At 35.3% G+C, this 13,476-nt stretch overlaps 1 protein-coding gene across 1 annotated transcript in view; it reads right to left on the bottom strand.

The window, feature by feature from the left end:
- The window catches only part of ODAD2 (outer dynein arm docking complex subunit 2), an 88,058-nt gene extending 75,239 nt beyond the window's left edge, over positions 1-12,819 (bottom strand). Inside the window, exons 1-9 of the mRNA XM_075022453.1 lie at positions 12,581-12,819; positions 11,252-11,409; positions 9,704-9,899; positions 9,034-9,140; positions 8,480-8,616; positions 7,334-7,450; positions 4,267-4,487; positions 2,440-2,565; positions 2,087-2,231 (exon numbers count right to left, since the gene is read on the bottom strand). Coding sequence (XP_074878554.1) covers positions 2,087-2,231; positions 2,440-2,565; positions 4,267-4,487; positions 7,334-7,450; positions 8,480-8,616; positions 9,034-9,140; positions 9,704-9,899; positions 11,252-11,409; positions 12,581-12,804 — 1,431 coding nt within the window. The 5' untranslated portion in view covers positions 12,805-12,819. The remainder of the gene's footprint in view (positions 1-2,086; positions 2,232-2,439; positions 2,566-4,266; positions 4,488-7,333; positions 7,451-8,479; positions 8,617-9,033; positions 9,141-9,703; positions 9,900-11,251; positions 11,410-12,580) is intronic.
- Between the last annotated feature and the right edge of the window lie 657 nt (positions 12,820-13,476).

The raw sequence follows: 13,476 nt of genomic DNA, 5'->3' as shown, positions 1-13,476 counted from the left end.
TATCTCAAACATCTATTACTTAAGGCATTTTATTATATTTTTAAGACGTGCAAACCATGTATAGTACCTTTGAAGACACACAAGCTCTCTGAAATTTGTGCTTCTATATAAATATGCTTGTAGATACTTAAATATCGTAGTCATAAATTTATTTTCTCTTCTGTTGCATGTGTCATGAACACTTGCCTACATGAACAACAAGAATGCCAAAAAATCTCCTAAGTCTGGCCAGAAGTGCAGTATTTATACTTGAATTAAAATGAATTCCATGTGCAAGCTAAAGTAGCACTCCATCAATAAAACATTTCAACCACTGTCTGTGGTTGAAATGCCACTGAGGCATCTCTTTTCAGCTTTATCTGACACTAGGGATTTCTTGCTTTACGTAGCTAAGAATCAACAAAGAACTATTTTAAGTACATCTTAAAGTACTCTTTTAATATTTAAAGAACTATTGGAAGACTTGGGTGTTCATGAATACATAAACAAGTATACATTTGAATTTTCATAACAAACCTTTTTCATATTATGGAATTTTGTATTATAAACACTTCTTAACAGGTACTCACAATTTGATCAAAAATGCTCCCCTTTCTTTTTCTAGTTCTAAGCCATGAAGTAATTTTGCTTGTTGACAACTGGAACAAAATAGACTCATTTCTAAAAGAGGAGCATGAAAAATATATTTTCCTATTTGCCATTCTCACTTTTCATTCAGAATGTTTTCATGCAAGTGTAGATACGTTTCAGTATTGAATCAAGTCCAATACTAAAATCTAAACATGATTATATGAAGGATCTAGAGAGGAAAGGGAGTTTCAGAATTATGTAACCAGGAGAGAAGAGCCTTGTCAGTAAAGAGGGTGGTCCATGGGCCAATGAAAAGACTTCTGGGAGTTCATCACCAGTAATGAATTTCAAGTATCCTCTCCAGGAGGACCTTGGGTCTTTACTAATAGCATGTTTATTTCTCTGAGCTCTCAGAAAAGTACAAAGAGATGGTCCGTAAGACAGACAGAAGGAAGCTATTAGTAGACTGAAAGATTTGAAAACACCACCTTGAATGTAATTACATGCAAATAGAAACAACTGTATCAATGCAAAAAGTATATATTGCGTGTTCAGCATTAGTGGATAGCCTGAGCAAGTTACATGCTGAATGTTACGTGAACTGAGAACAAGCAGTAGGAGTGCACTGAACACTGTTTAAAAGACCGAGTTACTCTTCTACAATGGTTAAAGGACTGGAAGGAGCCAAAGCTTTTCTTATTCCTCACAAATATTTCTGCTGTACCAAACGCCAGCACCATCATTTTATCAGTCGGATGTGTATACTCTGTAGCTGTACTCAAAAAACCAAATAAACCAGCGCTTTTATTAGTAACTTACAGTACATAAATTCCAGTACAAACTTGTAAAGGAATTTCTCCTGAGGGAAAAACATAATTAGTTTTAGAATTTTCCAGAATAGTACAGGGTTGTTGGTTTTTTTACGTGTTTCAGACATACACAGAATTCTAAACATCTATATTTATAGGTTCCAAAAGATTTTCAACAAGTCTGTGTAAAAAAACCTTTTTTCGTTTTAGAGGATGCCTGTTTATCATACATTTTCTTGTCCACTAACAGCATCTATCCAGACACAAGACCACGTTAGAATTACTTCAGTCATGCATTAATCATAGTTGATGAAAGACTTTAGGCAAGTATTCAGTTTTAATAAAAACTCTTGAAAGTTATTATCCACATAAAGAAATATCTTGGAAAGTTTCACCCAAAAAGCAAACCAGAAACCCAATAATTAATAAAGAAATTATACCATCTTAAGTTTTAAATAACACTGAACAGATGGTTTAATCTAAGGGTCTATGTAAGCCAAAAATAGCAGATAAAAAAAATGCAGGAGAAACGGGTGTGTGATAGGAAAGTCCACAGTTCCAGGATTTGAACATACTACATAGCAGGGCTATTCTAAAATATATGGAAGGTGGAAAGGATGAGGAGCTGGTCTGGTGTCCTCAGATGTAGAAGGTAAAGAGTAGTTTGTTTTTTTTTTTAATAAAATTTATCAACACTTCTTATTTACCTTTAAATATTTTGCAAGTTTCTGAATTCCCCAGTATTCTGATGGCAAATCGGTGTTTCCTTCCTGATGACGTACAGGCTGTTCTTCATCTTCCTCAGTCTCTGACGAACTTTCACTAATGTCTTCAAACCTGCCTGATGTTTTACTAAAAACAAATAAACAGCATCACCCATTTTAAACAGTTATAATCTAGTATGAACAAGCACATTTTAAACAGGTATGACAACACTGCCTGATAACAGAATTAGAAAAATATAATTGATGATACCAAATACTAAGTATGGTGATAGTTACTGTAGATACAGAAAATGAAAATAAAAAAAATTGAAGGAAGAAAAATAAGTAACCCATACCATTTCGAAGCTCGTATTTTAACAGATTCAGAAGAAATGCCACTGGCTTTCTTTTTGATTTTCAGAGACACAGTACTACTTCTCCCTTCTTCAGTATCTTTTTTTGCAGCCTTGTCACTAAAATATTTGTTTTTATTGAAAAAAAATTATTATGTATATATATACATAGAAGCAAAAAGCTATGGTTGGACACATATGTCAGTACATATGAGCTTATGATCCTACACAATAAACATCATTAAAAAGAAAGTATGCTCTGTCTTAACTGACTAATTTTGCTTTAATAAAATAGTGAAATATTAGAAAAATTATATTATGCTGACCTGTATGTGATACAAGAACAAAGAATGAGTATATGCAGACAGACCACAGGTCCATTTATCCTAGGATACCATTTCCAATCATGACCAATAGCAGCTATCTAGGTAACAGTAGAAGAATAATGGAAGAACATGAAAATTATTTTTTCCAGAATATTCTTCAGCAAATTGTGATTCAGGGAACTCTTGATTGTCCTTGCATTAATAGTTTTGGACTAATTTTTCTTCTGTGAATGTGAACTCACAAAAACAAATGGCCTCTCCCATGCTGTGGCATAGAATTTGAGAGCTTAGCCATGTGTTGTATGAAGAAAACTCTCCCTTTGTTCTGAACTGGTCTCACTGCCTCATTTTCATTTGACGCCCTTTATTCTTGTATTAGAACAGACAGTAACTATCTGTTCCCTATTTACCATCTCCATTAATGATTTTTTGTTATCTGTCTTATTGTCCCCCAGTCAACTTTTTTCCAGGCAGAAGAGTTCTAGTCTACCTAGTTCTTACACACACTTGAGCTGTTCCAGAGATTTGATCATGCTGAATATAATACACTTTGCTTTCCTCATATTCCGAAGAAGACTCCAAGGCCTAGCTGGGCATAATCTCTGGTGCTTTTTTGTCCCTAATTTACAAAGTTGTGAAAACAAAATGTCGAGCCTGGGCTGGTCATACTATCACAGTCACAACAATAAAAGAGAATACTACTCATGATTACAGCCAATTTTACTACATCTAGACTCTATGTGGAAAAAGGTAAGATCTTGTCCCTGGAAAACCACATTTTTTTAACTGATGACTGTAGGTCACATCCAAAATCTCTTAAAAAGTTTCTTGCAAGATGTCAAACTGGCAGACTTGAGAAGATAATGCCTTTTTTTGTAGGGTGGTAATCAAAGCCTTTCCTTCAGATATTATTCTTCCTCCACTTACACAAAATCAGGAAACATGAAATTAGAATGGAGTTCTGATTTCAAAAGACAAAACCAACAATATCCAATACATGTATACTCTAATTTTGGATGTCCAAACTTTGAGATAATCTCATTAGCGAAGACTGTTGCTAAGCAGAGCTAGAAAAGTGGCTCATATAATATGAAATCATTAAAAATTGATAGTATAAGTAAGAGTCATCTTAATTTTCCATCCTGGATCTCTTTTGCCTCCCTCAGAAAGTGTATTTTAGATTAGATTGTCTACTCTGTCTTGCTTTAAAGGGCATTTTACACCAAAAATATGATAATATCACAGTCCTGGAGGACCAGTACTGCAGATGGTTGCAAGATATTTCCCTGCCTTGCTGTGGAAATGACATACCATCATCAAAGTTGTTGCATGACAGAAGAAAACTCTTTGGTAGTCTGTACTCTCTTAGAAATTAACATGTAGTAAATTTTGTTTTATTGCTCCTAACCTAAGATAATAATGCAAACCTATAACATGCAGTCCAATCATTAGCACAGTTTAGAGAGATCTACAAGAAAAATCAGTTATAAAGATAACTACTTATCTGTGGGAAGCAGAAAGCCCAGTATTCTTCCACTTCATAGATGGTTCTAATTTTTTCTTGTCAATGGATCTCCTTCTTGCTGCAGAACTTTTCACTTTCTCACATACATTCTTTTCGGTAAGATCATAAAGGTTCTGGGATTGGCCAGAGACCTTAGCATCAACTACTTCCATACGCTGATAATTCTTCTCATATGTTGGTTCTTTAAAAAAATTATATTCCTAATAAAAGAAGGAGACAGTTTGTCAGTCATATTGGTATATGAATAATGCATATTAAAACAATAAGTTATAAGCACAATTCCAGGATGCTGTGCTTAAAAAGTATGTATTAAAGGTAGAATTAGATTATAAGCATAAAATCAGATTGCCTTTAAAAGAATGAAACGTTAATCTGGAAAGTAGCTGTTACTGTGTGCAAATTAAAGTTTTTGAAATAAATGAACTAGCTAAACTTGGAACTTCTTGAACATAGTTGAAAATTGGGTGTTGTTCAATTTCTAATATGTTAAATAATTTGTGACACAAGCACTTTTATAGAACCTAATTCCAAATGAGTTTTAAGATCTAGAATTGCAAAGTCAGTCATTCTGCTTTCAATGGATCATTTATGTAAAAACTATTTCCCTGCATAAAGGATTTACAAAAAATTCCCACAAAAAAATAATGAACATAAAACTGAAAATAGGCTATGATAAACTGCTAGACTTCAGTTCCAAGTAATTTAATTTGATATAGTTTAGAATTAATATAAACACATTCCATTTCATTTTTTTCATCTTCTGTCTCTCAGGACAAAACATTGTTGAACAAGTCACATACAAGAATGGAGCTGAGTGGCACCTACCAATCCTTCAGCTGTCTGTGTCTAGTACCATGGCTGATCAAAAATACCCAGAACAGAAGAGACTCTTGTCAACTCTTATTCTCTATTGGAACATATTCAATTTTTACAGGAAAGACAGCATACAATCATTACTTATTATTATTGTTATTATTGCAGCTGTCACTACCAGATAGGTGAAGACATTCCTTTATGTATCTGATTCAAGGCAGTTTTAAGGAGACTGTCACAGTATGGTCTGTTTTTGACTAGTCCCTGATGTGAATCGGCTGTTCCAGGCTTGCTGACTCAACTGTCTAATCATAAACTAACTCATGCTAATTCTCTCATTCTGAAAATGCACTCTAGACAAGACACTTTAACAATAAACTAGACAAATCACAGGGGAATTGATGCTGTAGCTTGACCAGCTAAGCACGTGTTAAAAATTATGTTTCCTACAGCACTATATGCCAACACAGCAATTCTAAATGTTAGCTTAAACAAGGCCAAGAAGATATTCTAAAAGTTAATTGGTTTTGCAATATATGTCTACGTAATGAGCTTTTTGAAGCTCTCCTCTCCTCAGAAAACAAAATCAAAACTATTTCCAGTCATAATTTATTTCATATAGGCAACCTTGGAAATACAGATTTTCTCTGCTTTTCAGAGTTTTAAAGTAGAGATTTTCCCTCAAAAACAAATGCTCTGCAGCTCTACAGTATTAAACTTGTTTAAATTCTAGTTTTAGAATGCAGAATGTACTAAACCAGCTCTTCAGCAAGGCAATATGATATGATATTCCTAAACCATTAAAAAGGTATAATTTATACTCTTCAGCATAAACTTATTTACACAGTCAGGGAATACTAAGTGATTTATATGACAATTGAAGGAAAACAGGATGAATTCTATTTATTTACTCTTATTTAGTAAGTGTACACATTTCTTGAATAGCTACAGTATCTATAAGAACAGAAAACCAGTAAAGGTATATTATCTCTATTATCGATATTAACATTCATCTGTATTAACATTTAGGATTAGAACTGTAAAAAATTATTACAATATTACCATATTTTACCTTTCATGACCATCAAATGAAGCCAAATCACTTTGAAAATACATTAAACCAGCAATTATGTCTGAAAACATTCATATATTGTCACATTTATGAAATATAAACCAATACCAATATGTAGATATAACATTAAAAAAATACTTGCCTATGGGATAAATAAAACACATTTTGGAACTTATTGCACTTTCAAACAGAACAACTTACAAATTTAATTCCATTACTGTTAATATAAGCTACTGTATTTATGTGTACAACTTGAAATGCTCTGTTCTTTCAGAACTGTCAAATATCTGTATCTCAAGAAAAATAAATATCAGCCCTACATCCTAGAAAATCAAAACTAAAGAATAAGAAAATTTCCCTGTTAATTACTTCCTTCTTGCAATAATTAAAATTGCATATAAATAACCACAATAAAACTTTCAACAGGTTTTAGCCTGTAATGATTTTTACCACCAAGTTATTAATCTGTTATAACCACATCAGAAATTTGAAAAAAAGTTTTTATCAGGAATGATGAAACAACTAAAATTGTAGTGGCACTGTGTGATTCTAGCTAATATAGAGTTCTAAATAAAATCCAAAACACTTGCATGTTACAGTGGCTGAAGCAACACATAGTGTGTAAGCTGGATGCTAAACTCAGCTCTGATACTTAGATCAGGTAGTTCTTGTAAAAATGTTGGGCTATTATTTATATTTGGGTTACAAAGAATGAAGATTAAAATGTAAGTGGTTTTGATCACAGAAAAATAGTCATAAAAACTTGACCTTTTCCGTAAGGAGATCATATTTTCCTGCTTTAGTATTTCCAGTGCTCCATAAAGAAGATGGAGCAAACACCCGAAGATGAGCAAAACTTTTTATGCAAAATTAGAAACTGACCTCACATGTTGGATCAAACCTCATAAGGTATGACAGAACAATACGTGAAATAGTGTATTATTTGGTATTTACAAAAGGAACATATTTAGTAGAAACTGAAACAAACCCAAAGAAAAATAATAAATGCATTTCAGAGTCTTTAAAATTCTTCTTTTAATCACAGATTTATCTTTGATGAAGAACATAAATGTTCAGCCACATTTATAATGTAATTCTTACCAATATACGATGTATGTTTGTACAAAGTAGAATATACACCCAGAATCAGTAAATACATACCTGTTTAGCCATATTTTCTACAAATCTAGGTGATCTCTCGCTTAAAAATGTGACAATATCTTTATATACATCACTTTTTCTTTCATAGTCAATGTCATCTTTACCCTTTTGCTGACCCTTAAAAAAAGAATAAATTTAAAATTATAATAGTATTGCCTTACACAGGTATTTTAATCTGCATTATAAAAGAGTGCTAAAGAGCACAGAGGTCATACTGTAATGAATTAGGTACAGAAGTCTCATGCTCAGCAGAGTCCACCAAACTTCAATAATGCTTTGTAAAGATGCATGGATCACCTCCATGGATCCCAACAGATAATCAAGATCTTACACAGAATTCTGCAAGTACTTACTACCAGTTAATTGTACTGTGTATAGTTCTACTGAAAAGAATTTATGACTTATGGCAAACAACCAAGTAAATATGAGCTTCCAGTGCAGTATGGCAGATGTCTAAAAGGATCAGAAAATAATACGACCTGACTAGCCTAAGCTTTATGAGCTTCATCCATTGAAAACATGCTAAGTCAAAATTTCCCTGGATTTTTTAACTCTCAGGAAATCAATTTGTGGAGTTACGCCTGATGAACATCAGTGTCTCTTCAAAATGAATGTAAGAGCTCTGGTCACTGCTCAACACACATAAGGACTATTATGCCTAAATAAAACCTATCTGTAGGGAAAGAGGTAACCAAAATGAAAAGTAGAAGAAGAGAGATACATAATTTCCAAGAAGCTTCCACTGAAAAAAGAAAGAACTCCTTATCATTGATAAAAAGACAAAAGCAAGCTATATTAGCCACATACAATATTACACCTCAGATCAAGAGCAATGAGGCACTGGAAAGGCATCTAGTCCCACAGTACCCTGGAATAGGAATAGTGGGAAGGACTGTTAGGGCATGTTTAAACAAACACTGCTAGCAAAGAGTGCAGAACACACTCCTAGTATAAAACTTATAGAAAAAGCACTCAAAACATATAGGAAAAATAGCACACATTTATTACTGTGTCTTCTCCTTCTGTACCAATAAACTAGCTCTGCAGGTCTTACAGCCTCAATACCACTACCCTAAACCTCATTGATTTTTTATTTTAGCACATAAAAACATTCATTACTCCATGATATCCTTTATTATTACTTACTCCATTTAAAAACACTCCTGCTGTGCTGCAAGTGATATACAAAGGATCAGTGTCATGTGGTTTGATGACTAAATAACAAATTTCTCCATGCACTTGTCTCCAGGGAGGAGCTCGGCATCCATTACAGAACATGTAATCTGTAATGAATTAGCATTAGTGTTTTTATCCAGTTTAAAAGTATTTTTTAATAGTTATGCTTGATGATTAATATAACATGTATACAAATCAAATTCCCAAAACAATATCTTACTCTTACGAATTCATACTATTAGGAATTAATCATTCAAAGCTCTGTGACCTGTGGCCCAATCCAACCAAGAACTGCAACTGTGCTTAGCACTTTTCAGGATCAGGGACTCAGTTCACTTCCTCTACTTCCCCTGAAGATATTCATATAATTGGAGATTATTACTGTAAGTAAAGGCTGAAGAACAGCATTAAATTTAAAGTACAAATAAACACTTTAAGTTTATTATGAAAATTAATTAATAAAGATAATTAATTAATTAATTGATAAGGGTATATATAAACATGAGATATGATCAGATGTGGACCTGATGTATATTCCAATGATTCCAGTACTGTATCTTCTCCTTTCCCAGAGAAATTCTTGAGAAGATTCACTTCGTTATTTATAGCAGCTGGATTAAGTCTTACGTCTCTGCAATTAACAGAAAATGTTCTAAAATGTATTCATCAAAAGGATGTACTCAGAGAAATGAAAGGAGAATATTACATAATTTTTTTCTTCTACATTGAGTCTTAATAGTAGCAACAAAAATCTGGAAATGGGTCATCTTCCATTGTCATTGTAGTTTAGTGAAATTTTAGCTCTATAGCTAATATGAAGTTATGCTTAGTTACAACTACGAAACAGACTCAATGTAATACTTAATATGCTTTCATGAAGAAACAAACATTTCTTTGAAAATATTTAACTGCAACTTTGTTGTTTGTACAAATGACTTCAATTTGCTACCAAAATGCAAAACATATGCAATAAAAAAACCCACACTCGCAGGCACACACTTGCATACCCACACCTACAACAAAATCTTTAGAAAAAAAAAATGTTTTTTTTAGTGAACAGTGAAAGTTATTTTAATAAATTTCTTCATGTCACACCAAAAGCACATGTTGTGGGTTGAAACCAATCTGATTTAACAATAAAAAAAAAAACAACCACTGGCTGACATGCTTAGCTTCCACTTGAAATGCACTCACTGTGAAATGTGTTTCAAAGAACTACTAAGCAGTTGCAAATCCAGCTGATGAAGAAGAAGACAGATTTTCATTTTCATCTCTGTTTCAGGGTCATCATCTTTTTTCACTTTTTCAAGTAAATGCAACATGGACATATCTTCTCCTTCAACGGTCCCACATTCAGGGCCAAGAATTTTCATTATAGGATCTCTGTTAGCTGTAAACATGAAACAGAATCATATAATGTGATACTATGTTAAAAATGATTAGGCAAGACAAACACTTTTTATCTCAATTGCTGAATAATTCTGATGCTATTAATTTACAATAAGAATTTAATAATGTGCATAGTTATTCATCAAATATTACTTTACGTTGTATTCTTTCATATACCTCTTGTAATTTGAAATGCATTTTAAAAAATAACGAAAACATTAAGAATAAAAAGAAATTTTTCATAGCAAACAAAATTGCTTTTCACAACAAAGATTAAGATTCATTCAACCAAGAGGTGAATATTAAATACCTCCCTTTATCAACAGACCCCTTTCCAGAAAATATGCTTGGCTGATCACCAAAACAGAAAATCAATGGGTTTAACACACTGAAAATTGATCATTTTGGAAGTATGATTTACTGTCAAAAAATATCTTTCACATTTTCTAGCAGCATTCCCAATGGCTCCATTACTTCTTCAGCTATGCCAGCTGTTCTTTTTGGTAAACAATGACATAACTGGATGTCAATGGGTTTTACAAAAACATTTTGCTCTGCTCCTGCAAATGAAGTCCCATGCATCTGTGAACGCCTCTGCATGATATCCTGTCCATATTATTATTCCCTATTATTCATGGTTGATCACTGTCAGTGACAGGACCCTGGATTACACGGATCTGAAGTTTGATCCAGTATAAGCATTTATATTTTAGTATTGCAGATGCAATTTCTACTAATATTATCAAAGAATATTAGTGAACTCTTCTACCTCCAATGAGAGGAGGATATCCAGTTTAGCATATTAAGGGTCTTCTTGTCAGTTTGAAAATCTAGGACTTGAATATGACACAGTAGAAGTACTTGTACCTGTATTCTAAAAAGCCATTGTGAGAAGGACCTGGAAGTGCTCACTCTGAACCTTGTGCAGCTAAGAATGTCTTAAGCATGTAAGTTTTTCTTTGGCTATTTTCTGAGGATTTAACATTTTAAAGGAGGATTAAACTACAAACATAAGAAAAACTGCTATTAGCCTCCAATAAGACATTCTTTTTCAGAAATTTAAACCTACTGTCTGTTGCGATAGCTCAGTATACATGAATTTGTATATGGGATTCAACAGTTTTATTTTAACTTTATTCCAGATTTGTCTGTTACTGATTTCTCTGAAAATAAAAGAAGAAATAGAAACTTTGTTAAGTTCTGGATCGGCACCTCTAGCCACTTTCATGAATCAACATCTTCTTATATACTTAAAATGAAGGCATGCCTTTCTTCACATTTCATAAACATGAATTGAAGAAGACATACTTTTTAAGAGAGAGGAAAGATGAAAAAAAAAAGAGGAAATGAAACCTTCAAGGCATGCCTGTGCTTCCTTTAGCTTTTTTTCCATAGCAATTTGTAGCAAACGGGACAGCTGGTCAAAACTGCGAACTCTGAGAGTTGATGCCATGAGGAGAAGCAATGGCTGGCCATCTTTACCTTTGGCTTCAGATTGAACAGTTGCTCCACTAGAAAAATTAAATTATATCTTTTTAAAATAAGAACTTTAATAAAGAGTAATTTTAGAGAAGAATCTTGAATGTTATTCAAGCTTCACATGATAAAGCATATACAATTTATTTAAACTGTATTTCAGAAAACTTCCAAGGTAAACCCATTTATTCACTGAAAATCAGCAGGTGGATGTGCCCAAAGAAGGCTGAGAACCCCTGGGAAGCCTGCACTGGAGCAGGCTCCTGGCAGGATGTGTAACCCGTGGAGAAGAGCCCACACTGGAGCAGGTTTTCTGGCAGGACTTGTGACCCCATGGGGGACCCATGCTGCAGCAGTCTGTTCCTGAAGGACTGCACCCCATGGAAAGGACCGATGCTAGAGCAGTTCATGAAGAACTGCAGCCTGTGGAAAGGACTCACATTGGAGAAGGTCACGGAGGACTGTCTCCTGTGGGTGGAACCCCACCATGGAGCAGGGGATGACTGTGAGGAGGAAGGAGAATCAGAGACAACAGTGAAATAAACTGACCGCAACTCTCACGCTCCGTTCCCCTGTGCTGCTTGGGGGTGAAGAGGTAAGGAAAATCAGGTGTGAAGTTGAGCTCAGGAAGAAGGGAGGGGTGAGGGGAAGGTGTTTTAAGATTTGTTTTTATTTCTTATTATCCTACTCTGACTTTTGGTTGGCAATAAATTAATTTCTGTGAGTTGAGTCTGCTTTGCCCATGACAGTAATAGGTGAGTGATCTCCCTGTTCTTATCTCGACTCATGAGCTTGTCATTGTATTTTTCTCTCCTGTCCAGCTGAGGAGGGGGAGTGATAGAGTGGCTTTGGTGGGCACCTGGCGGCCAGCCAAGGTGAACCCACCACACAGGAGCCACTCCTAACACTAACGGAAATCACAGGGTTAATCACTGTTAGACACATGTTGTAAAAAGTCTTAGGAACAGACAGTGCAAATTGTATAAATCACTAACTAAACAGGTCTGTATCACAACCAAGATACAGAATAGTCTCAAACTCTCAAAAACCCCTACAAATTTTAAATGAAAATTTTCAATCTATATCAGTAAAAACCCCACCCATTTCAGCCTCCCAAATACACTAAGGCTTTCTTTATGCTAAATGAGCACAGTTTTGCTTCGTAGTTCACCTTCAGTATTTCAAACCAGACTAATTCAGACTTACTCGATCTCATAACCCTCTTCAAATACTGAACAGCCCAATTGCGTTTTCCACTCAAGGGGCTCTCTGAAGACAAACGCTGCTTCCTGAGGATGCCTAGTGCTGAAGTCCTCCACAAACTTAATAATTTGATTTAAAAGAGATTCGTTCAAAGGGGTGATTTCAAGTGTGTCGGTTCCAGAACCAGCAGCAGTCCACTGAGCTGCTCTTGCCAACGCCGCTCCCATGGTCTCAACTAGTATCAAAGGGGTACACCTTAGCAAAGAAACACAGAATCACCAAACTGAGCTCTCAAATGATAAATGCAATATGCTGTGGCTGCTATAATTTGAAATAAACTTATCTAGGAATGATTAGATTCTTTTAACTCATTTAAATCCCTGAAGTGGGGAAGGGGGAATTGAAGAAGACAACTCGCAAGTTTTAAGGAAATAGGGAAATCAGGTGAAAACAAAGGTTTTTTGTCATCTTAATTAATTCCTGGCGCTATTAGAAACTCAAGGAACTGACCGCAGAAGGCCTCTGTCGTGGCTGCCACAAAAGGCTCTCGGGTTCTCCTTGTGAAGTTAACCCCACTCTTAAAAACCCTATGTGCAGGCAGGCAGGCAGACAGGCAGACACACACATACAACCCCCAGCAACGATCCCCCCCCCCCCCCCGACCCCTTCTTTAAACGGACGAAAAAGGCGAGTGTCGGACCCGCCCGTCAAGCCTAGGGAGGCCGAGGGCCACCGCAGTGAGACGAGCACGGGGAGGCCTCGTCCCTGAGGGGAGGCCTCGTCCCTGAGGAGAACGCGGCGCGCCCGGCACGGCGCCGTCCCGCCCGCGCTCCGCGGCGGGCCTGGGGCAGAGGCTGGGGTCAGGGCTGCTGTAGGAGGCGGGAGGGATCCTGGAGCCC

Source organism: Buteo buteo, chromosome 2 (genome assembly GCF_964188355.1).
Source record: "Buteo buteo chromosome 2, bButBut1.hap1.1, whole genome shotgun sequence".
NCBI lineage: Eukaryota > Metazoa > Chordata > Aves > Accipitriformes > Accipitridae > Buteo > Buteo buteo.
This window is presented reverse-complemented; position numbering and strand designations above follow the sequence as displayed.